Here is a 24,424-nt window from a genome sequence, read left to right on the forward strand (position 1 = left end):
CAGACAAGGCAAAGTCTACACATTGCAATGTTGCAACTGAGAGCGACACCTTTAAGTGAAACTATCCCATCATAGCTCATGTTTGGCAGATCAGTGGATATTAATTTACCTACTCATATGCATTCTGCTCTCTCATAAACTAGAGAGAAACTTTAAAACTGAAAGATAATAAAGGCAAGGTACAGAATTGCGAAGTTTACAGTTGGGACAATAAGTTAGCATCCAGGATTTCACAGGAGGTCCATGCCAATCAGTCGTGGTGACTAGGATTTGTGATATATGAACCAAGGTCCTATGAAGTATTCACACAAAAGTGGAATGATGGAGGGTAACTGAGGACAAATCCGATCAGTCCTATTGCATCTAGGCCAAGGTCCCAAATGCAGCCAGAAACACCATTTAAAAATGGTGCCCGATCTCTTCCTGCACTTGCTGGCGGAACTCATTAATGCAGGAAATGCAATGTACGGCTTCGGCAGGGCGTTCCTCATCAAGGCCCAGAACTGAACCAGAGTTCCATTTAATAGCAGGGTTGTTCTCGGTGCCAACCCTTGGTAAAACGTACCCGACACAGGATTCTCTTTCATTGCCATTAAATCGCGCCCTCAGTGCAGGTGAATACAGGTGTAGATCTCACCCAAAAAGCCAACGGGAAACACCCCGCCAAACTCGCCCAAAATAAATTTTTTGGTTGAACTCCGCCCATAATTATGATTGAAAGTCAAGTCCCAAGAGCAATATTGAGAGAATACTGCACTGTTCATGATCTTATCATTTGAAAAGAAAATGTTAACCTGAAGTCTCACTTTCACTATCAGGTGGAGGCAAAGATTTCAATGGTGCTATTTTGAAGATGTCCAGTGGCATTCTCCCCAGTGCCCTAACCACTGATTATCTGGTCACTATCACAGTGCTTTTGGTGGGACATTGTAATGCGCAATGGCCCCCAATAACCAGTATCATCTTCTTTCTTACTAGGTATGGGTGCAGCCAGTGGAGCAATTACCCTCTGATTTCAGTACTTGCGAGAATTCTTTGATGCTACTCTCAGTCAAATCCTACCTTGCTGTCAAGGGCAGTCACTTTCAGCTCAGCTCAGCTCTTTAATTCAGCTCTTCGACAATGTTTGGACTGAGGCTGTAATGAGGTCAGGAGCTGAGTGAGCCTGGCAGAACACAAACTGAGTGATGGCGAGCTATTTTATTTCATGTAAGTCCTGCTTGATAGCACTGTCAATGGCACCTTCCATCACTTTGCTGATGATTGAGAATAGACCAAATGTGGCAGTAATTGACTGAATTGGATTTGTCCTGCTGCTTGTGAACAGGACATAGATGGGTAATTTTCCGCATTATCGGGTGGATGTCAGTGCTGTAGCTGTACTGGGACAGCTTGGCTCGAGGGTAGCTTGCCTAACTTCGGAGCAATACATGAGCTGCGATATAGTCAGGGTCCATTGCCTTGGATGTATTTAGAGCACTGAACATGAGGTTCCATTTCTTTTTCTAAGCCTTTTTTCTCTTTACCCCTGTCACTCTATTCCTTTACACCTCTGCATTTCATTACTACCTATTAGTCTGTGTTTTGCCTCCTTCCAACACACTGTGGGCCCTCCTCCATTGAGGGCTGAGGAAAAATGCTTGCCTTCTGTGTTGACTGCCAACCTACTTGTGCAACTCAATAGCAAATACTGCTGCCTGTAACAAAAAAAAGCATCTCCGTCTTATCTGAGTCAAGAGGAGAGGTTATCAGCTGTTTTAGGAATTGGAAAAACGAACTAAATTCAACATGTCCCTTCCACTTTTGTAATAATAAACAGCACTCTCTCTCCTTCTCTGTGAACATTATTCTCAATCCCAGCTCACTGCAAAAAATTACCAGCTTGTCCGCTGGACCCATTTGGAAAATTCTTTCTGACTAACATATTCCACAATTCCATTAGCCTTCGGAACACTTCTGACTGATTTCCCTCCATACTGCTATTGTGCTAATCTTGAAAGCTGCACCACAGCAAACAATTTGCAGAGATCAATTTTTAATCAATTCCCTTTCTTAACCTTGAAAACTTCAATTAGGTCAGTCATTAGACTGCATGAGGCTATGGTGGCAGAGCGGTTATGTTACCAGGCTAGCAATCCTACGGGCCTGGATTAATGATTTGGAGGCAAGAGTTCAAGTCCCACCACGGCAGCATGGGACTATAAACTTAATTAAATAAATCTAGAATGGAAAGCTCGGAAACTGCTGGATTGTTGTAAAAATCCATCTGGTTCACTAATGGGGCTTTTCACAGTAACTTCATTGAAGCCTACTTTTGACAACAAGCGATTATTATTATTAATGTTCTCGCGAGGAGGCGCTTTTCTGTCCTTTACCCAATTGGCTTACGTATTTACCCAGTAATGTGGTGGGCTCAGAAATGGCCGAGGAAGCCACTCAATTGTATTCAAGAACCATGTAGCACGGTAGCATGGTGGTTAGAATAAATGCTTCACAGCTCCAGGGTCCCATGTTCGATTCCCGGCTGGGTCACTGTCTGTGTGGAGTCTGCACGTCCTCCCCGTGTGTGCGTGGGTTTCCTCCGGGTGCTCTGGTTTCCTCCCACAGTCCAAAGATGTGCTGGTTAGGTGGATTGGCCATGCTAAATTGCCCGTAGTGTCCTTAAAAGTAAGGTTGGGGGGGGTTGTTGGGTTTCGGGTATAGGGTGGATACGTGGGTTTGAGTAGGGTGATCATTGCTCAGCACAACATCGAGGGCCGAAGGGCCTGTTCTGTGCTGTACTGTTCTATGTTCTATGTTAACCATCACCTGCTCAATGACAAGGAAACTAAGGGGGTACAATAAACGTTTTCATGTCAGCAACAGCTGCATCCTGTTGATCAGAAAGCAAAAATCACCCAGTTTGGACGGCGAGTAGGTGATGTAACTGAGCCAGGTCGTCGAGGGTAGGTTTAATTCCACATCATTAATCCTCAGAGATAAAATATACATTTGAAAACACACTTTGAACTCAATATAACAAAACGATTTGACTCTACCCACCCATCGTAAAATCATCTGGCTCACCATTGAACCTGTGTCAGCTTGCTGAAGGAGCCACCAATTAGTCCCGCGTCCCTGATTTTTTCAACCTATATTTGTCTCAAAATTTGTATTCGCTGTAATGGTTTCTTTGAATTTTTATTTTTATTTTCTTAACATTCTTCAATTGCTGTTATGAAGATGCTTACCTGTAAATATTCATGTTAAATTTTTGTGTTTTCCTTTTCTTTTTTTTTCTCTCTCTCTAATAATTTGTAATTTGTCATATATAAAATATGAAAACTCAATAAAAAACATTTATAAAAAATAAAAAAAAATTCTGTCCTCTCCCACAGGCTTTATAGATGATCCACACTCTGGTACTGGCCATCAAGTGCCAATTCAGTGTGTGAGTGACCAATGATGGAATCACCATCAATAGTTTCTGTCAGGAGGAATTTCTTCAGCCAGAGGGTGGTGAATCTGTGGAACTGTTTGCCGCAGAAGGCTGTGAAGGCCAAATTACTGAGTATCTTTAAGACAGAGATAGATAGGTTCTTGATCAATAAGGGGATCAGGGGTTATGGGGAGAAGACAGGAGAATGGGGATGAGAAAAATATCAGCCATGATTGGAGCAGACTCAATGGGCCGAGTGGCCTAATTCTGCTTCTATGTTTTATGGTCTTATGGCATGGTTGTGCAGATGTCAATTGGCCACCGAAGGTCCCCTTATCTACGGAAAGATGTACTCGCATTGGAGGCAGTCCAAAGAAGATTCACTAGGTTGATGCCGGGAACGGAGGGATTTTCTTATGAGGAGAGGTTGAGTAATTTGGGCCTGTACTCATTGAAGTTTAGAAGAATGAGAGGTGACATTATTGAGACATATAAAATTATCAGGGGACTTGACAAGGTAGATGCTGAGAGGATGTTTCCTCTTGTGGAAGAGTTTAGGACCAGAGGGCAGAATGTCAGAGTAAAGGGCCACCCATTTAAGACAGAGATGAGGAAGAATTTTCTTCTCTCAGAGGGTTGTGAATCTGTGGGATTGTTTACTGCAGGGAGCTGTTGAGGCCGGGTCGTTAAGTATGTTCAAGGCTGAGATAGACAGATTTTTAATCAGTAAAGAGTTATGGGGAAAGATGGGAATTGAGGATCATCATAGCTCCGTCTGTGCTCATTCTAAATTGACATTCAGACAAGTGTACCATCCAGCTGGAGTAATTGCATATAGCGATCAGGAATAATAATGTTGGATGATGTTTTTCCATGTCTTTCCTCATGAGTCTCGGAATGATAAAGCCTGTTCTGGAGACTCTGTTGCCCTGTTTGCGGAGGTCAGTTACAATAACAGGCAAACATTTCCAATAATACAGTCTATTTTTAGTTCTTTGTTTTCCACCATCAAACCTGAAGACGCTGAAGCTTGACAGGGAGGAATGCAACTTTATGGTTTTATACCTGGAGTTAAGCAGAGATCCAGTTGTCTGTAGTGTCCTATATATTGCATATTGGCACCCGTGTTGGGAAATTCACACTAATCTTCTCAGTCAGGGAAATCAGGGATAGTGCCCAAGCCAAAGAGGAGGCATATAAATTGGCCAGAACAAGCAGCAAGCCTGAGGGACTTCAAATTTGGAAGGGTAAAATAGAATACGAGAATACACTTGCAAAAAACATAAAAACTGACTGCAAAGGCTTCTGTAGATATGTGACGAAAGAAAGACTGATGAAGACAAATGTAGGTCCCTTCCAGTTAGAATCAGGTGAATTCATAATGAGCAACTTGGAGATGGCAGATCCGTTGAACAAATAGTTTGGGTCTGTTTTCACTAAGTTGGACACAAATAACCTTCCAGAAATACTAGGGGACAGAGGATCTGGCATGAAGGAAGAACTGAAGGAAATCCTTATTAGTCAGGAAATTGTATTGGGGAAATTGCTGAAATTCAAACCCAAAAAGTCCCCAGGGCCTGATGCTCTGCATCCCAGAGTACTAAATGAAATGAAAATGGCTTATTGTCACAAGTAAGCTTCAAATGAACTTACTGTCCTGTCCCTCGTCACCACATTCCGGTGCCTGTTCGGAGAGGCTGGTCTGGGAATTGAACCCACGCTGCTGGCTGCCTTGGTCTGCTTTAAAAGCCAGCTATTTGGGAAGCCAGCTATAAAGGAAGTGGCCCTCAAAATAGTGGACACATTGGTGATCATTTTTCAGTATTCTATAAACTCTGGAAGAGTTCCAATGGATTGGAGGGTAGTTAATGTAACCCCATTTTATAAAAAAGGACGGAGAGAGAAAATGAGGTATTATCGACCACTTAGCCTGACATCGGTGGTGGGGAAAATGCTGGAGTCAATTATTAAGGATGAAACAACAGAGCATTTGGAAAGTGGGGACGGGATGGGTCCAAGTCAGCATGGATTTACTGAAAGGAAATCATGCTTGACAAATCTTCTGGAATGTTTTGAGAATGTGACCAGTAGAGTGGACAAGAGTGAACCAGTGGATAATAATAAGCACTTATTGTCACAAGTAGGCTTCAATGAAGTTACTGTGAAAAGCCCCAATGTTGTGTATCTGGAATTTCAAAAGACTTTTGACAAGGTCCCACACAAGAGATTAGTGAGCAAAATTAAAGCTCATGGTATTGGGGGTAATGTATTGGCATGGGTAGAGAGCTGGTTGGCAGAGTGGGAATAAACGGGTCCTTATCAGAGGGGCAGGAAGTGACTAATGGGGTACCATAGGGTTCAGGGCTGGGACCCCAGCTGTTCTCAATATACGTGAATGATTTGGACAAAGGAATTGCATGTAATATCTCCAAATGTGCAGATAATATAATTGTAACCTAAAATGTTTATTAGTGTCACAAGTAGGCTTAGATTAACACTGCAATGTAGTTACTGTGAAAATCCCCTAGTCGCCACATTCTGCAGCCTGTTTGGGCACACTGAGGGAGAATTCAGAATGTCCAATTCACCTAACAGCACATCTTTCAGGACCAAAGCGCCTGGAGGAAACCCACGCAGACACAGGGAGAACGTGCAGACTCCGCACAGACAGTCACCCAAGCCGGGAATAAAACCTGTAACCCTGGCGCTGTCAAGCAATAGTGCTACCGTGTCACCCTTAAGCTGGGCGGCAGTGCGTGCTGTGAGAAGGATGCAAAGAGGCTGCAGGGTGACTTGGACAGGCTGGCTGAGTGGGCAAATACTTCGTAAATGCATATTTAATGTAGGTAAATGTGCGGTTACCCACTTTGGTGACAAAAACAGGAAGGCAGATTATTATCTGAATGGTGGCAGTTTAGGAAAAGGGGAAGTGTAACAAGACCTGGGTGTCATGGTGGAACAGTCGCTGAAGGTTGGCACGCAGGTACAGCAGGCGGGGAAGAAAGCTAATGGTATGCTGCCTTTATAGCGAGAGCGTTTGGGTATAGGAGTATGGATGTCTTGCTGCAGTTATACAGGGCCTTACTGAGGCCACACCTTGAGTGTTGTGTGCGGTTTGGATCTCCTAGTTTGAGGAAGGACATTCTTATTATTGAGGGTGTCCAGTGAAGGTTCACCAGACTAATTCCTGGGATGGCAGGACTGACAGATGAAGAAAGATTGGATCGACTGAGCTTGTACTCACTGGAGTTTAGAAGAATGAGAGGGGATCTCACAGAAACATATAAAATCCTGATGGGATTGGGCAGAATGTGGGAAGAATGTTTCCAATGTTGGGGAAGTCCAGAACTAAGGGTCACAGCCTAAGAATAAGGGGTAAGCCATTCAGCACTGAGATGAGGAAGAACTTCTTCTCTCAGAGAGTTGTGAACTTGTGGAATTCCCTACCACTGAAAACTGTTGGGGCAGTTGGTTGGATATATTCAATAGGTAACTGGACGTGGCCCTTGCGGCTAGAGGGATCAAGGGTTATGGAGAGAAAGTGGGAGTGGGATACTGAATTTGCATGATCAGCCATGATCATATCGAATGGTCGTGCAGGCTCGAAGGGCCGAATGGCCTACTGCTGCATCTATTTTCTATGTTTCTATGACACTCTCCTCAAGCAAACCTACTTTACCCCAAACTGAATTTGATCCTTAAAAACAACAAGTGAGGGCGAAGTTGAAAAACAGATATCAATCTGACTCATGTATTGTATGCTTGCCTCAAAGTCAGGAGCAATGGCCCAGGATTTTATTAAGTTGACTCAGGATAAGGGTGCGGGCAGTCATCCCGCATGCAGTACTCCAGCCTTTATGAGCATCATTGTGTGCAGTTTACACTCCGCCCTGCAATTTTAGTGCAGTCAGGCCCTTCATTAAGTAGATGTGGTCCACGGCCTCTCATAGAGGTGAACCATGTCCGAGTGTGGCGTCAAAAAATAAAACCTAGTCACCTACTCTTGGAATTCTTTATTTGACAGACTTTGAAATGAAATCAAATCTTCTTTCAATTTCAATACTTATTTGAAGGTGATATGTCTTTTTACAGCAGTGATGGATTGTAGGGCCTTGGCCTACAATAGCGAGTTGATCATTACATTGAGGTACATTTTGCCATTGGGATTCAGCGAATAAAAGTTAAAGCCAGCTTTTGAGCATATTTTGGACTTTCTATGGACACATTTTTGGCCTTGCACAGTTTCACCCTGCTGAGGCCGTACTTGGAATGATTTCCTGCTGTCGAGCTGATGTCGCCAACAGGAATGCCTGTTCGCAGATCGGGGCACCATTTTGATCAGAAGCCTCCATCTTCTCCCCCCTTTCAGGCCCCCTGCTGGCTTTATCACCTCCCCCACCACTACCATCCCAATCTTGTTGAGGCCCTTGGGAACCACCCATCACCCTCCGCCCCTCCCTCCTCCAGTAGCGATTAATTGTAGAAAAAAAACAGTTGCTCCTGGACTGCTTTGGTTGGCAGGACATCTGGTGCAGTTTAATAAAAGAGATCATCTAGTTTTTCAGTTTCAGTGGACTCCGTTGTTAATGTTTCCCATGGATTTAGGGCGGCATGGTAGCGCAGTGGTTATCACTGCCTCCTCAGGTGCTGAGGACTCGGTTTCGATCCCAGCCCCGGATCACTGTCCGTGTGGATTTTGCACATTCTCTCCATGTCTGCGTGGGTCTCCTCCCCACAACCCAAAAATATGTGCAGGGTAGGTGAATTGGCCACACTAAATTGCCCCTTAATTAGAAAAAAAATGAATTGGATACTCTAAATTTATAAAAACAAACATAATGTTTTCCCATGGTTTCTTATTGTAGCTGAACCTATTATGAATGCTTAGCTGAATTTCAAAGGTTGAAATCACCCATATCAGCCAGGAGCTATATTCACATTTTGATTGACAGTTTTAAAAGGTTATTCAAGGATTATATATTTTTTGTGGTTAGGGAAAATACGTTGGTTTGTTTCTATAACCTATTGACCACTTGTGTCCATTTACATTTTAGTGAGTTTTATGAATGAGAGCATTTTCAGTATCAATTGTGTTTGAGTGAGAGCTCTATGAGATTGTTAGAAGATTTGTTTTGCCATTTCCATTTGAAAGAAAAGATTCTTGAGGTCTTTCTGTTGTGAATGATGGGTAAGTGGCTATAGAGGATAAATAGTGATTATAGCAGAAATGTGGGAGGGTAGAAGGGATGTGGCATATGAGGGGGCATGAGGGAGCATTAGAATATGAAGGGGCATGGGGAATATGAGGTGGCATCAAGTAGGCATGGGGTACCTGAAGGGGCATAGAGGGGGCGTGGGAGCATGAAAGGGCATGGAGGGGGAATGAGGATTGAGAAAATGCATGGAGAGGGTCATGGGGAATATGGGTGAGTATTTGGGGTGAGTGGTTAGGGAGGGGTGGGTGGAGGCCGAATCTGACATTCAACATTAAAATTCAACCAATGTCCCAGTAGAAAGAGGCAGGTGTTATAGCTTGCCAACCTCACTATCCACCTGCCTCCACTGTTGCCTTTGTAGGCAGCGGCAAATGGTGATCCCACCCACACCTCTCCAGAATGAAAATTTGACACCAGGGAATTTTTTTAAAGAAGGCGGGTCTGCAGGTCGGGAAGAATCCCGACTCGACCTTCCTACCTGTTCCACAGGATCTGACCCTGTGTGATCAAGTACCAAACCAGGGTCTTGAATATGAAATGTAGAGCAATACTGAGTGAGCGCTGCACTGTAAGAGCTGCTGTCTTTGGATTAGATGATAAGTTGAGGCCATTCTGATTTGGTCAGGAACTGTGTTTGTCCGGCAGATCGCTGGACGCGATTTTCCAGCCCTCTAAATTTATCAAAACAAACATAATGTTTTCCCATGATTTTTATTATAGCTGAACCTACTATGAATGCTTAGCCGAATTTCAAAAGTTGAAATCATCCGTATCAGCCAGGGACTATATTCACATTTTGATTGACAGTTTTAAAAAGTTATTAATGGATTATATCTACTTTTTGTGGTTTGGAAAAATATGTTTGTTTATTTCTATAACAGGTTAACCACTTGTGTCCATTTACATTTTAATAAATTTCATGAATGAGAGCGTTTTCAGTATCAATTGAGTTTGAGCGAGAGCTCTGTTAATATAAACGATTCCTGGGCACTACTGCAAAGGGGTGCAGGGGACCGATCCTTTGTATTCGGGTCAATATTCATCCCCAAACGAGCACCAGTAAAAGTTCATTGTCTGGTCAATATTACATTGCTGCCTGTGGGACTTTCCTGTGTGCAAACTGGTAGCTGCAATACAAGATTAATTCATCGGCAATAAAATGCTTTGGGACCTGTTGATGGCATGAAAGGTGTTCTATAAATGCAAATCCTCCTTTTGCAATATCTTTCAAACTCAAGGACAGAAAATAATGGCAATCAGAAGATGTAAAGGGTGGTAGATTGGAAAGAAAATGAAAAATCCAGAGCCTTACCCAGATTGTACCACATATCACGGATTGCAGCTCCGATAATGCCTCTCATATCTCTGTATCTATAGAATATAGAAGATAACTATTAGTCAATGTGTTCTTAAAGCACAAGTGCTTCTGCACGAATAAGTCCAAGACCTTTGTTTGCAGTAAATAACTGACTAAGTTACACACTTATGTAGAATTAGGATTTTGTTCTTTCTGATATGATTACGATTATGATTCTCATGTATTATTATGTCTAAAACACTGATTTGGTCTGGAGTACTGCATCCAGTTCTGGGTGCCTCACTTTATGAATGATATGAAGACAATGGAGACAGCATAGAAAAGGCTCAGGAGAATAGTTCCTGGGATGAGGAATCTCAGTTAAGTAGATAGATTGGCGAAGTGGGGCCTGTTCTCCTTGGGGAAGAGAAAGGTCGACAGGAGGTTTGATCAAGGTGTCCAAAATCTTGAGGGTTCTGTACAGGGTGGAGCAGCCAAAGTTCTTCCCACTGGTGGAAGGATCGAGAACCACAGGGCACTGATTTAAGATAATCGGCAAAAGTGGCAATGGTGATGTGAGAAGAAACTTGTTCACGTGGCGAATGGTTAGGATCTGGAGTTCACAGCCCAAGAGTGTGGTGGAGGCAGGTTCAACTGAGGCATTCAAAAGGAAATCGGATTATTTTCCGAGAAAGCAAAACATGCAGGGTCACGGAATGGCACTCGGAGCGTCGGCACAGACACAATGGGCCGAGCGGTCTCCTTTTCTGCTGTAACAATTGTGATTCTGTGGTACATTCTTTGCTTCGTTTTGACTTACAACCACCCAGTGGGTTCGTACTGCAGCGTGAACTGATTAAATAATTAATTTGTTCATTCCCAGGATGCTTCGGGGGATGGATCATGTTTAAAGAGAAAATGCTTTGTCGGCAAGGAGGAAGGTCATTGTATTGGCAAGGAATGATGACAAAGGGTCTCGAGATAAAGAAACGGGACAATGGGCCCAAGGTGATAAACAAGTTGGCCATCTGGTCTTTTGTCACAAAATAACACATTTCTGGATGTTTTGTTCACAATAATTCTTTTCAGGCCGTAATGAATCATCCAGGATAGTACATGTTTATTATAAAATCTTGGGGAGACATGAGAAAGTGACACAAACGCAGATAATTGTTGAGGCAAATGTGAAGGCCACCACACGGCATACAGCACATCGATTCCAGCCGGGACTACCGATCATGCCGGTCCCAGCTGCTTTGGCCATGTGGATGAAAGGGCGCTTGGAAGGGAAATCGGGTTAATCATTTGGGCCGCCCCCTCCAAGTAAGATGCCCTTGGCAGGCTGGGGCAGAACCCGAAGCCTGGAGCCACTGTTTGAAGCAGAGGGGACAAAGTCTGGAGTGCAGAGCATGCGCTGGAGAAGCTGAGGAGGCCAGAAGGCTGAGAGCGAGGGAGAGAGAGGCTGGCAGCAGCAAGGAGCAACAGTGGAAGTCCTTGGCTTGGGAGTCACAGTGTTGAGGAGGCCCAGCCACGAATAGGGCAGAGTGAAGCCTCTGACGGTGGTTGGAGCACAGAAAAGTGGCAGGAGTAGGGCAATTAACTGCAGAAGACCTAACGTATTTCCTGGATATCAGCTCTGAGTTTGAGAGGTCAGAAGGAAGAAGATCCCCTTCATGCCTGTGAGACAAAGTTACCTGGGTCATATGATCATGGGAAATTAGCAGTAGGAGCTGCACCAATTGAGCTCTGCCACCCGGCTGATAAGAGATCTCTTAGAGATTAAATTCTTAGCAATCTACTGTGAATCTGGATCATCAGTCGTGAGGGCTATAGCAGGAGCATTGAGCTCTAAAATAGCAGCCACGCCGATGTTTGAACAACATCCCATAATGACTGGCATCTACTGGCCTACTCTGTTCATTACTGGTGGAAGCTTCCTGCCCCTGACCAAGATGGAGTCTGATGTAGCCAAGACCAGGGGAGCGATTCTACACAATTGAGTGCAAGTGTTTGTGCCGTCGTGAATGCCGCCACTTTCATGACGGCGCGAAACAGGCACGGGGACGCCCGATTCTGTCTCCCGCAGGGGGCCAGCACAGTGCTGGAGCAGTTCACGCCGCTCCAGCCTCCCTTCCCAGTGCCAAATGGGCACCGTGCCAACCTGCGCATGCCGGGGGACTTCTTCTGCGCGCCGGCCCTGACTCAACATGGCGTCGGCCGGGGCCGACCTCGCCGGAAAGTAGGCCCCGATGGTGGGCCAGACCCCATCTCAGGCCCCCCCGGTGAAGGATCGCTTTTCGCTGCCCCACAGGCTGCCCTCCCGGCCCTTCGCACAAAGTTCCCGCCGGCAGCCACCAGGGGTGAACGGCACCGGCGGGACTCTGTCGTATCTGCGCGGCTGCTCGGCCCATCCGGGCCGAGAATCGCCAACACCGCCGATTCCAGCGGCCCGCGGCTGGCACGCATCAAACGCGCCGGCGCCGATTCTCCACACCTCGTGGCGCGGTTGCGGCAATTTTCCAGCCCAGCGCGGGGCTTGGAGAATCGCCCCCTAGAAGTGTGCATGTGCTGTGCAATGCCATTTTGGAACAAGGGGCAAGATTCTATGCTCCCTCGCTAGCTAGGTTACAGGTGGGAGGGGTAAGTGAAGGGGGAGGCGAGCGGTTATTGCCGGTGGTTCCACAAAATTCCCCAGATAGCCTTCCCACTACACTCCGGTCTTGATCTGTCCGCCATTACGCGGTGGCACAGGTAAGGCATAGGCTGGCCTGCCCATACTGGCCTCAACAGAGGTCCTTAAGTGAGCACCGAAGGTTCGTTTACCACAGACAGGAGGTGCAGCTGAAGGGGAAACACTGAATAATCATCTTATTCAGCCAGGCCTCAGTGGGGCAGTGAAAGGGGGAGCCTTCTTCACTGGCCTCTCTTCCACATCAGACACCCCCCCTCCCCGTCCACACACACACACATACACACACACACACAAAACTAAGTCTGGTCTCTTGTGGGTGCACCCTTAACTCTCCAAGGTCTTCGACATCAAGACCTCCACTTTTCCCTCCCCACCTCCCTGGGCCTCATCTCTTGCCAGGAGACCGCCGACATTTAGGACTCCAAGATAACAAAAAAACTCTGGGGACTGCTTTGTTTCCCCAGTCCCTGCCGCCATGCTGCTGGGACAATCACATTGGCCATCAGCTCTCTGAGGCGGAACCGCCTCCTGAGTGAAGGACGGATGTTCCGCCTCTACCCAATGAACGTTCAGAGTGCTAAATGGCTAAGGGGGGGGGAGCCAGTATCAGGAGATGTGTTTCCCGGTGACTCTTTGGCAACAGGGCGGGGAACCCCGCCATCCGAAAAGTTCCAGCCAAGAAAATCACCCATGGAACCGAAAGAAGATTGCTAAGCAAGCGAATGTGGCTGCACATAGCCTAAAGCACCAGCTTGTATTAATACAGCACCCGAACTAAGGCAAGCATCCTAAGATCCTTCACAGGATCATTATCAAACAAAAATATTTGACACACAGCAGCGTAAGGAGATATTAGGCCACGCAATAATCATAAAGAGTATTGTAAACAAAAAGAGAGAGGCTGAGAGGTTTACGTGAGGGAGTTGGGGCTTGGAGCTTGGGGCCTGGAAGGCTGAAGGATGGGCCACCAATGGTGCGAGGGTGGGGGATTGAAATGAGGGGTTGTGCAAGGTGCCATAATTGGAGGTGGGCACCAATCCCTTGGGCTGGAGTAGATTACGGAGATCTAAGGCTGCCAATCTCTGATCGCTCGGTTTGATAATGCATTTCCGCATATTGAACTAAACTCAAAAGTTAACAGCGTCAGGGCAGCACAGTGGCGCAGTGGGTCAGCCCTGCTGCTCAGGGAGCCGAGGTCCCAGGTTCGATCCCGGCTCTGGGTCACTGTCCGTGTGGAGTTTGCACGTTCTCCCCGTTTTCCGTGGGTTTCGCCCCCACAACCCACAGATATGCAGGCTTGGGTGGATTGGCCACGCTAAATTGCCCCATTAATTGGAAAAAATAAAATTTTATGAAATTTAATTTTTTTTAAAGAAAAAAAAAGTTAACAGTGTCCACTTTGCAATTTTACAAGAGAAAGGTTAATTCAATGACTCTTCTGTTGGTCAGAAGCTTGCGGTGAACAGAGTGTTCATGCGATTCCTTTTTCCAATTCTTCTTGAACATATTAAATGGGTTTATTTCTTTTAAAGATCAGGAACAGAGGGGTAATGAGTTTCAGTATGACTCAGGTAGATTAGAATGATGGGTAAATCTCCTTGGCAGAGGACATGCTGGTGAAACATATTGTGCTTTTGCTCAATAAACCTGGATTCAAATCCAATTCAGATGGAGATGGTCCCTTTGTTGTAGGATCTTAAAACAAAATGAGTTCTGTCAGTCTCAATCCAATTACAGCAAGCACAGGTCCATGGCGCAAGAAGTGCCCTCACGTTAGCCATTAATTGACACTAACTCAAAAATCAATGATACAGAATATGAACATTGGCAGCCTCCCACTGTGAAAGCACTGGACATCATTTTGAATATGACTGTGATTGAAGTTCTATTGGGGAAAGATGGGTAAATTCTGCTTTGCTCATGAATTATGTTGCAGCCGACCTTGGAGAACTTGATGCAAAGTGAAATTGCTCTTCAATTTCCCTACACGATTGCTGTCTCTAACCATGATCCGCATAAAAAGACACATTTCAAGAGTTCATGCTCAGGAATGATAAAGCCTTGAATAACATAGAATAGAATGTCATGCAGTGCAGAAGGAGGCCATTCAGCCCATTGAGTCTGTACCGACCCTCTGAAAGCGCATCCTACCTAGGCCCACTCCCTATCCCCATAGACCCACCTAACCTGTCCAGCCCTGCACATTAAGAGGCAATTTTTTTTTACAGATTTAGAGTACTGAATTATTATTATTCTTTTCCAATTAAGGGCCAATTTAGTGTGGCCAATCAACCTAACCTGCACATCTTGTGGGGGTGAAACCCACGCAAACATGGGGAGAATGTGCAAACAGCACACGGACAGTGACCGGGGGCCGGGATTCGAACCCGGGTCCTCAGCGCCGTAGGCAGTAGTGCAAACCACTGTGCCACGATGCTGCCCTAAGGGGCAATTTTTTAATCATGGTCAATCCACCTAACCAGCACAACTTTGATGTGGAGATGCCGCCGTTGGACTGGGGTGAGCACAGTAAGGAGTCTTACAACACCAGGTTAAAGTCCAAGATGTTTGTTTCAAACACTAGCTTTCGGAGCACTGCTCCTTCCTCAGGTGATTCACCTGAGGAAGGAGCAGTGCTCCGAAAGCTAGTGTTTGAAACAAACATCTTGGACTTTATTCTGGTGTTGTAAGACTTCTTACTGAGCACAACTTTGGACTGCAGGAGGAAATTGGAGCACCTGATGGAAACCCAGGCAGACACGGGGAGAAAGTGCAAACTCCGAACAGATAGTTACCCAAGGCTGGATTTGAACCAGGGTGCTGTGAGGCAGCGATGCTAACTATTGTGCCACCGTGCCACCCCGTGAGATAAAACTGTGCTCCACGTAAGATGATAGCACTGCAAAGAGGCGAAGAGGTCATGCAAGCAATCCCGCTCACTTCTTCCGTAGACAAATAAGTAATGCAGCCACGGGTTGGAACAGCAGTGAAGGAAGCCACTCGGTCTATATTGGCTTTGTGAAAGAGTTATCCAGTTCATCTCATTCCACTGCTCTTTTCCAGAGGCCCTGCAACATCTTCTCCTTCAAATATTTATCCAATTCCTCTTCTCATCTCAGCATTTTCTTTGCAAATCTCTGACCCGTGGGGTAGATTTTTGCTGCCAATCCTTCTGCCATTGGAAAGAGCATCTCTTTCTTTATTTTACCAAATCATTTCATGATTTTGAACACATTTATGATTTATCCCTTAACCTTCCAAGCTATAAGGAGAACAATCACAATTTACCGAGCCCCCGCCCCCCAACTGAACTCTCCCATCACTGATAGTGTAGCGAGAAAATCTCCACTACATCCTTTCTGAGGCTTTCAAATCCTTCCTAAAGTATGGTTAACTGAAATGAAATGAAAATCACTTATTGTCACGAGTAGGCCTCAATGCAGTTACTGTGAAAAGCCCCTAGTCGCCACATTCCGGCACCTGTTCGGGGAGGCTGGTACGGGATTTGAACCGTGCTGCTGGCCTGCTTGCTCTGCTTTAAAATCCAGCGATTTAGCCCAGTGTGCTAAACCAGCCCCAGTAACTGGCTCTTAGCCAGGGCTTTACAATGGTTGGGCAAAACATCCCAGCTTTTGTACTATTCCTCTCCATATAAAGTCATGTGACACTTTAATAGCCTTATCACTTATCCTGCCGCCCTTACAGATTTCTGTGAATGCACCCCAGGCCTCTCTGTTTCCAAATAAAGACAGAGTGTTGGAAAGAACAGCAGGTCTGGCAGCAGAGTTAATGGGTGCGCTTTATTGGAAACATTCCTAAGTGCCATTTCGGGCACAATTGGCTGGGTGTTTCTCGATGGGCGCGTTGACGAGATCGCGGTCCACATTCAACGGCACTTAGTGTTGGAAAGAGCCACCACGAGCGTCTCGCCATTGCTGCTGTCTCGCTTTCCGATTCTCCAGACTCACGCCTCAGTGTCTCGCTGCTAACAAGGGGGCGCTGCTTTTAAACGCTCCCTCACCACTTACTCCCCAGTCAACACATGTACGGCAGTGCGCAGACCTGCTCCTTGCTTTGGCAATGCCGACCTGGCCAGGCTTCTGGATGCGAGACGGGAGAGCCTGTTCACTCAAGGGGGTTGGAGGTCCAGCAGCAGGGTCACCAATGCCGGAGACAGTCAGTGTGGGCAGCATGACCAGGAGGACCACAGTCCAATGTCAGAAGAAAAGAAACAACGTCCACCATATTGCAAGAGAATGTCACCACCTCTGTCCTGACATCAGTTCTGCCGCCCCCCCCCCGCAAATCGCTGGCTGACACCTCACACCCTCCCCACATCCAACCTCAGCGCTTCTTCCTCAGCACACCCTGGCACCCAAAAGGACAACCCCTCCACGTCCAGTTGCAGTGCCCACACATGCCACCACCCCCGACCCATCAAGCGTGCAGCTCACAATGCCCTCTCTTTGCCCCGCAGAAGATAGCCCAAAATAAGTGGGAAAGGACCAACACGGGAGGCAGAGTACCAAGATCTATGTCCTCAGCCTCTAAGAGCAGAGACTGAGGAGAGGGCCGTCATCGACAGCGAGGTTGGCCTGTGCCGCAAGGGTGAAGATCCATTGACCCTTCACTGCCCCTTCATGACTTATTCACATCAGACAAAGTGATCCTTCCCTCTCACTGACAGCACCAGGGAGCAGGGTTCAATTCCGGCCTAGGGTAGCTGTCTGTGTGGAGTTTGTACTTTCTCCCCGTGTCTGCGTGGGTGTGATAAATACCACTAATGATATATTGTATGTATTACGGCAATGCCCGTATATTACAGGTACAACGGTAAATCCCTGCCTGCTGGCTCCGCCCAGTAGGCGGCGTATAAAGTGTATGCTGCCCTGAGCTGCTTCCATTCTGGTTCCAGCTACAGGAGCACAACATCTTGTTCAATAAACTTGATTGTTTCACCATTCTCGTCTCGTGGTAATTGATGGTATATCTGTGGGTTTCCTCCGGGTGCTCAAACTTCCTCCCACAGTCTAAAGATGTGCAGGTTAGGTGGATTGGCCATGCTAAAATTGCCCTTAGTGTCCAGGGATGTGCAGGTTAGGTGGAGTTGCAAAGATAGGATGGGGGAGTGGGCCTAGGTAGGGTGCTCTTTTAGAGGGTCAGTGCAGAGTTGATAGGCCAAACATCCTCTTTCTACACTGTGGGAATTCTGGGAAAACAGCAGCAGCCAGAGCAGTGGCGCCACGGCTGGCTCTGATGTTTAGCAGGGAGGGTCAAAGCTCAGAAGAGCAACAGTCATAGGGGACTCTATAGTTAGGGGCACAGATAGGTGCCTCTGTGGACGTGAAAGAGACTCCAGGATGGTATGTTGCCTCCCTGGTACCAGTGTCCAGAATGTCTCCGAACGGGTAGCAGGCATCCTGAAGGGGGAGGGCAAACAGGCAGAGGCCGTTGTACATGTGGATCAGAAATTGGCTAGCTGAAAGAAGACAGAGAGTGCTGGTTGATGGGAAATGTTCAGAATGGCGTACCACAAGGATCTGTTCTGGGGCCGTTGCTGTTTGTCATTTTTATAAATGACCTAGAGGAGGGCGCAGAAGGATGGGTGAGTAAATTTGCAGACGACACTAAAGTCGGTGGAGTTGTAGACAGTGCGGAAGGATGTTGCAGGTTACAGAGGGACATAGATAAGCTGCAGAGCTGGGCTGAGAGGTGGCAAATGGAGTTTAATGTGGAGAAGTGTGAGATGATTCACTTTGGAAAGAATAACAGGAATGTGGAATATTTGGCTAATGGTAAAATTCTTGGTAGTGTGGATGAGCAGAGGGATCTCGGTGTCCATGTACATAGATCCCTGAAAGTTGCCACCCAGGTTGATAGGGTTGTTAAGAAGGCCTATGGTGTGTTGGCCTTTATTGGTAGAGGGATTGAGTTCCGGAGCCATGAGGTCATGTTGCAGTTGTACAAAACTCTAGTACGGCCGCATTTGGAGTATTGCGCACAGTTCTGGTCGCCTCATTATAGGAAGGACGTGGAAGCTTTGGACCGGGTGCAGAGGAGATTTACCAGGATGTTGCCTGGTATGGAGGGAAAATCTTATGAGGAAAGGCTGATGGACTTGAGGTTGTTTTCGTTAGAGAGAAGAAGGTTAAGAGGTGACTTAATAGAGGCATACAAAATGATCAGAGGGTTAGATAGGGTGGACAGCGAGAGCCTTCTCCCGCGGATGGAGGTGGCTAGCACGAGGGGACATAGCCTTAAATTGAGGGGTAATAGATATAGGACAGAGGTCAGAGGTGGGTTTTTTACGCAAAGAGTGGTGAGGCCGTGGAATGCCCTACCTGCAACAGTAGTGAACTCGCCAACATTGAGGGCATTTAAAAGTTTATTGGATAAGCATATGGATGATAAGGGCATAGTGTAGGTTAGATGTCCTTTAGTTTTTTTCCATGTCGGTGCAACATCGAGGGCCGAAGGGCCTGTATTGCGCTGTATCGTTCTATGTTCTATGTACATATTGGTACTAACGACATAGGCAGGAAGGGGCATGAAGTCCTGCAGCAGGAGTTCAACCAGCTGGGCAGAAAGTTAAAAGACAGAACCTCTAGGGTTGTAATCTCGGGATTACTCCCTGTGCCACGTGCCAGTGAGGCTAGAAATAGGAAGATAGAGCAACTAATCCCGTGGATAAACAGCTGGTGTAGGAGGCAGGGTTTCTGTTATCTGGACCATTGGGAGCTCGTCCGGGGCAGGTGTGACCTGTATAAGAAGGAAGAGTTGCATCTAAACTGGAGAGGCATCCTGGCCGTGAGGTTTGCTAGTGTCAAATGGGAGGGTTTAAACTAGTATGGCAGGGGGGTGGGTACCGGAGCAATAGGTCAGAAGAGGGAGAACAAGGGAATAGGGCCAGTATGGCTGTGAGGAAGAGCAGTCAGGGAGATGTTGCTGAAAACAGTGGGCCTGGTGGCCTGAAGTGCATATGTTTTAATGTAAGAAGTATTACGGGTAAGGCAGATGAACTTAGAGCTTGGATTAGTCCTTGGAAATATGATGTTGTTGCCATTACAGAGACCCGGTTAAGGGAAGGACAGGATTGGCAGCTAAACATTCCAGGATTTAGATGTTTCAGGCAGGATAGAGGGGGATGTAAAAGGGGTGGCGGAGTTGCGCTACTTGTCAGGGAGAATATCACAGCTGTACTATGGGAGGACACCTCAGAGGGCAGCGAGGCTATATGGGTCGAGATCAGGAATAAAAAGGGTGCAGTCACAATGTTGGGTGTTTACTACAGGCCTCCCAACAGCCAGCGTGAGATAGAGGAGCAGATAGGTAGACAGATTTTGGAAACAAGTAAAAACAACAGGGTTGTTGCGATGGGAGACTTCAACTTCTCCAATATTGACTGGGGCTCACTTAGTGCTAGGGGCTTGGACGGGGTAGAGTCTGTAAGGAGCATCCAGGAGGGCTTCTTAAAACAATATGTAGACAATCCAACTAGGGAAGGGGCTGTACTGGACCTGGTATTGGGGAATGAGCCCAGCCAGGTGGTAAAAATGTCAGTAGGGGAGAATTTCGGGAACACTGGCCATAATTCAGTAAGTTTTAAATAGCTGGTGGACAAGGATGAGAGTGGTCCTCGGGTGAATGTGCTAAATTGGGGGAAGGCTAATTATCACAATATTGGGTGGTAACTGAAGAACCAAGATTGGGGGAGGATGTTTGAGGGTAAATCAACATCTGACATGTGGGAGGCTTTCAAATGTCAGTTGAAAGGAATTCAGGACCTCATCTTCCTGTGCGGAAGAAGGATAAACACAGCAAGTTTCAGGAACCTTGGACAACGAGAGATATTGTAGGCCTCGTCAAAAAGAAAAAGGAGGCATTTGTCCGGGCTAGAATGCTGGGAACAGACAAAGCCTGTGTGGAATTTAAGGAAAGTAGGAAGGAACTTAAGCAAGACATCAGGAGGGCTAGAAGAGGTCACAAAAAGTCATTGGCAAATAGGGTTAAGGAAAATCCCACGGCTTTTTACACATACAGAAAAAGCAAGAGGGGAGCCAGGGAAAGGGTTGGCTCACTGAGAGGCATGGGAGGAATCTATGTGTGGAGCCAGAGGAAATGGGCGAGGTACTAAATGAATACTTTGCATCAGTATTCACCAAAGAGAAGGAATTGGTGGATGTTGAGTCTGGAGAAGGGTGTGTAGATAGCCTGGGTCACATTGAGATCCAAAAAGACGAGCTGTTGGGCGTCTTGAAAAATATTAAGGTAGATAAGTCCCCAGGGCCGGACGGGATCTACACCCGAATACTGAAGGAGGCTCGAGAGGAAATTGCTGAGGCCTTGACAGAAATCTTTGGATCCTCGCTGTCTTCAGGTGATGTCCCAGAGGACTGGAGAATAGCCAATGTTGTTCCTTTGTTTAAGAAGGGTAGCAAGGATAATCTTAAGTCAGTGGTAGGGAAATTACTGGAGAGAATTCTTTGAGACATGATCTACTCCCATTTGGAAGCAAATGGACATATTAGTGAGAGGCAGCATGGTTTTATGAAGGGGAGGTCGTGTCTCATTAACTTAACAGAGTTTTTCGAAGAGGTCACAAAGATGATTGTTGCAGGTAGGGCAGTGGATGTTGTCTATATGGACTTCAGTAAGGCCATTGACAAGGTCCCTCATGGTAGACTGGTATGAAAGGTGAAGTCACATGGGATCAGAGGTGAGCTGGCAAGATGGATACAGAACTGGCTGGGTCATAGAAGGCAGAGAGTAGCAATGGAAGGGTGCTTTTCTAATTGGAGGGCTGTGACGAGTGGTGTTCAGCAGGGTCAGAGCTGGGACCTTTGCTGTTTGTAGTATATATAAATGATTTGGAAAAAAATGTAACTGGTCTGATTAGTAAGTTTGCAGATGACACAAATGTAGGTGGAATTGCGGATAGCAATGAGGACTGTCAGAGGATCCAGCAGGATTTAGATCGTTTGGAGGCTTGGGTGGAGAGATGGCAGATGGAGTTTAATCCGGACAAATGTGAAGTAATGCATTTTGGAAGGCCTAATGCAGGTGGGGAATATGCAGTGAATGGTAGAACCCTCAAGTGTATTGAAAGTCAGAGAGATCTAGGTGTACAGGTCACAGGTCACTGAAAGGGGCAACACAGGTGGAGAAGGTAGTCAAGAAGGCATACGGCATGCTTGTCTTCATTGGCCGGGGCATTGAGTATAAGAATTGGCAAGTCATATTGCAGCTGTATTGAACCTTAGTTAGGCCACACTTGGAGTATAGTGTTCAATTCTGGTCGCCACACTACCAGAAGGATGTGGAGGCTTTAAGAGAGGGTGCAGAAGTGATTTACCAGGATGTTGCCTGGTATGGAGGGCATTAGCTATGAGGTGTGGTTGAATAAACTTGGTTTGTTCTCATTGGAACGGCGGAGGTTGAGGGTCGACCTGATAGAGGTCTACAAAATTGTGAGGGGCATAGACAGAGTGGATAGTCAGAGGCTTTTCCACAGGGGTACAGGGGTCAATTACTAGGGGGCATAGGTTTAAGGTGCGAGGGGCAAGGTTTAGAGGAGATGTCCGAGGCAAGTTTTTTACTCAGAGGGTAGTGAGTACCTGGAACTCGCTGCTGGAGGAGGTGGTAGAAGCAGGGACGATAGTGACATTTAAGGGGCATCTTGACAAATACATGAATTGGATGGGAATAGAGGGATATGGACCCAGAAAGTGTAGAAGATTTTAGTTTAGACAGGCAGCATGGTCGGCGCAGGCTTGGAGGGCCGAAGGGCCTGTTCCTTTGCTATACATTTCTTTATTCTTTATTCTTTGTTTAGAATTGAGGGATGGAGGGAAATTGGGTGAAATGAGGGATTGGAGTGAAAGGAGGGGAATTGGGGGTGAGCTGACAGACAAAGTGGGAGAGGAAGGGGGCCTCCCTGGTCCTCGGGACGTGTCAGATCTTTTCTGCTGCCTGTCATTCCATCCTCCGGTTCCTCCTGCAGCTCCTCCTTGGGCTCCTTCACCATCCCCTCCTGCTGTGCCTCCTCCTCCTCAGATGAGGCAGCACGTGCCTCCTCCACCTCCTCCTCCAGCAAGTCGCCCCACTGTTGTGGAAAGTTGTGGAGGGTACAGCAGACCACCACAAAGCGGGAGTGCTGCAGGGTCCCACCAGAGTTGTCCAGGCACTGGAACATATTTTGAGCAGTGCGATGCACCGCTCAATGACAGCATGGGTGGCAATTTGGCCTTGTTATATCTGGTCTCTGCCTTGGTCTCCGGCCGCTACACTGGCCTTATCACCCAGGATCTCAGCGGGTAGTCTTTATTCTCCAAGGACCCAACCCATCACCCTGGGGTAGTCCCTAAAGACACCAGGGATCTCCGAGTGTCCCAGAATGTAGCTGTCATGCATGCTCCCTGGGATGCGGGCACACACGTGCATGATCCAGAGGTGGTGGTCGCACATGAGTTAAGCATTCAGGGAGTGTAATCCCTCCTTGTTTGTTAATAAAGGGCACTCCCAGATGCCCCAGTGCAAGCAAGGCAACATGTGTGCCATCTAATGCCCCCTCGACCTGGGGCACCCTGGCAATGGTGATTTATCCTGCAGCCTGGATATCTTGGTGAGCTCATGATCACACTTGTGGACTGTAGCTTGTAAAATACCACACAAGTTCCCCACTCGAGCCCTGGAATGAACCGGTGGCACAGACATTGAGGGCTGCGGTGACCTTCACTTCCACCGAGAGTGGGTTTCCTCCTCGTCCTCCACAGGGTGCCACGTCCGTTTCCTGGAGTTTCCTGCGGCACACGCTGTCCATCTTCTCCGTGAAGAAACAATGATGCCTGTACACCCTGGGCCATCGCTGGCACTCCTTCTGGGTTCCTCCTCGGCCTGGTGGGCAACCAGGTTTTCAGGGTGTGCAGCAGCCCCCTGAGGTGCCGTATCCAGCCTGCTCGACGCTGCTGCCTTCTACGCCGTTTGGCCGCCTGGGTTGCCACCAGCACCCTCAAGGCAACCTCGGCAGGATCGACAGCACCATCCATTTTGGAATTTACAAGGAACTGGACAAGGAGACAGACTGACAATCGGCTAGGGCTTCCAACCTGGGGTCCTCAAATCTCCCAAGACTCCCCCACCCTTACCTATCTCACCTTCTCTCAGAGTGCCATCCAGTGAGCCAGTCTTGCTGGGAAACCTTGCTCCGCACACTCACACCGAGCTACAGCAGGGGAACCTGGGCCTCAGAGCCCTGCCAGAAACATTAGGGAGACGGTGCTCAGGTGCCCTCCCCTGATCCACACACTCCCACAAACCCTCAGCACTGAAGCCCAGCTTCAGAGTGTTCGATTCTGTTGCCGGCTCCCTCTACAGGCGAGGCAAACTGTTCAGGTTTCAAAGTTTGATTGAAAGGCGATGCAATAATCATCGTCTGATACATGACAGGCGTACCCAAGAGAAGCCACTTGAGAACATTTTTGTTTATTAAATGGTTAACAATACCTTCATACAAAAAAGATCAAAACAAACTACATAGCAGTCCATATATCACATTAACCAAAAAGGAAGAGGCACCATGACAGAGAAGCCACTTGAGAATATTTTGTTTATTAAATGGTGAACAGTAACAAAAATTTGAAAATCAAGTACTTAACATTCCACATATCACACTAACCATTAAACAACAAGGACACATCACTGAACAACAAAGAACAAAGAAAAGTACAGCACAGAAACAGGCCCTTCGGCCCTCCAAGCCTGTGCCGACCATGCTGCCCGTCTAAACTAAAATCTTCTACACT

The 24,424-nt window shown here is 46.9% G+C and overlaps 1 protein-coding gene across 1 annotated transcript in view; it reads right to left on the reverse strand.

Moving 5' to 3' along the window:
• LOC119963845 (dedicator of cytokinesis protein 2-like) overlaps positions 1-24,424 on the reverse strand; it is a 1,353,280-nt gene that overhangs the window by 308,157 nt on the left and 1,020,699 nt on the right. Inside the window, 1 exon segment of the mRNA XM_038793193.1 lies at positions 9,947-10,005. Within this exon segment, the coding sequence (XP_038649121.1) occupies positions 9,947-10,005 (59 nt within the window).

This window comes from Scyliorhinus canicula, chromosome 3 (assembly GCF_902713615.1).
Source record: "Scyliorhinus canicula chromosome 3, sScyCan1.1, whole genome shotgun sequence".
Classification (NCBI taxonomy): Eukaryota; Metazoa; Chordata; class Chondrichthyes; order Carcharhiniformes; family Scyliorhinidae; genus Scyliorhinus; species Scyliorhinus canicula.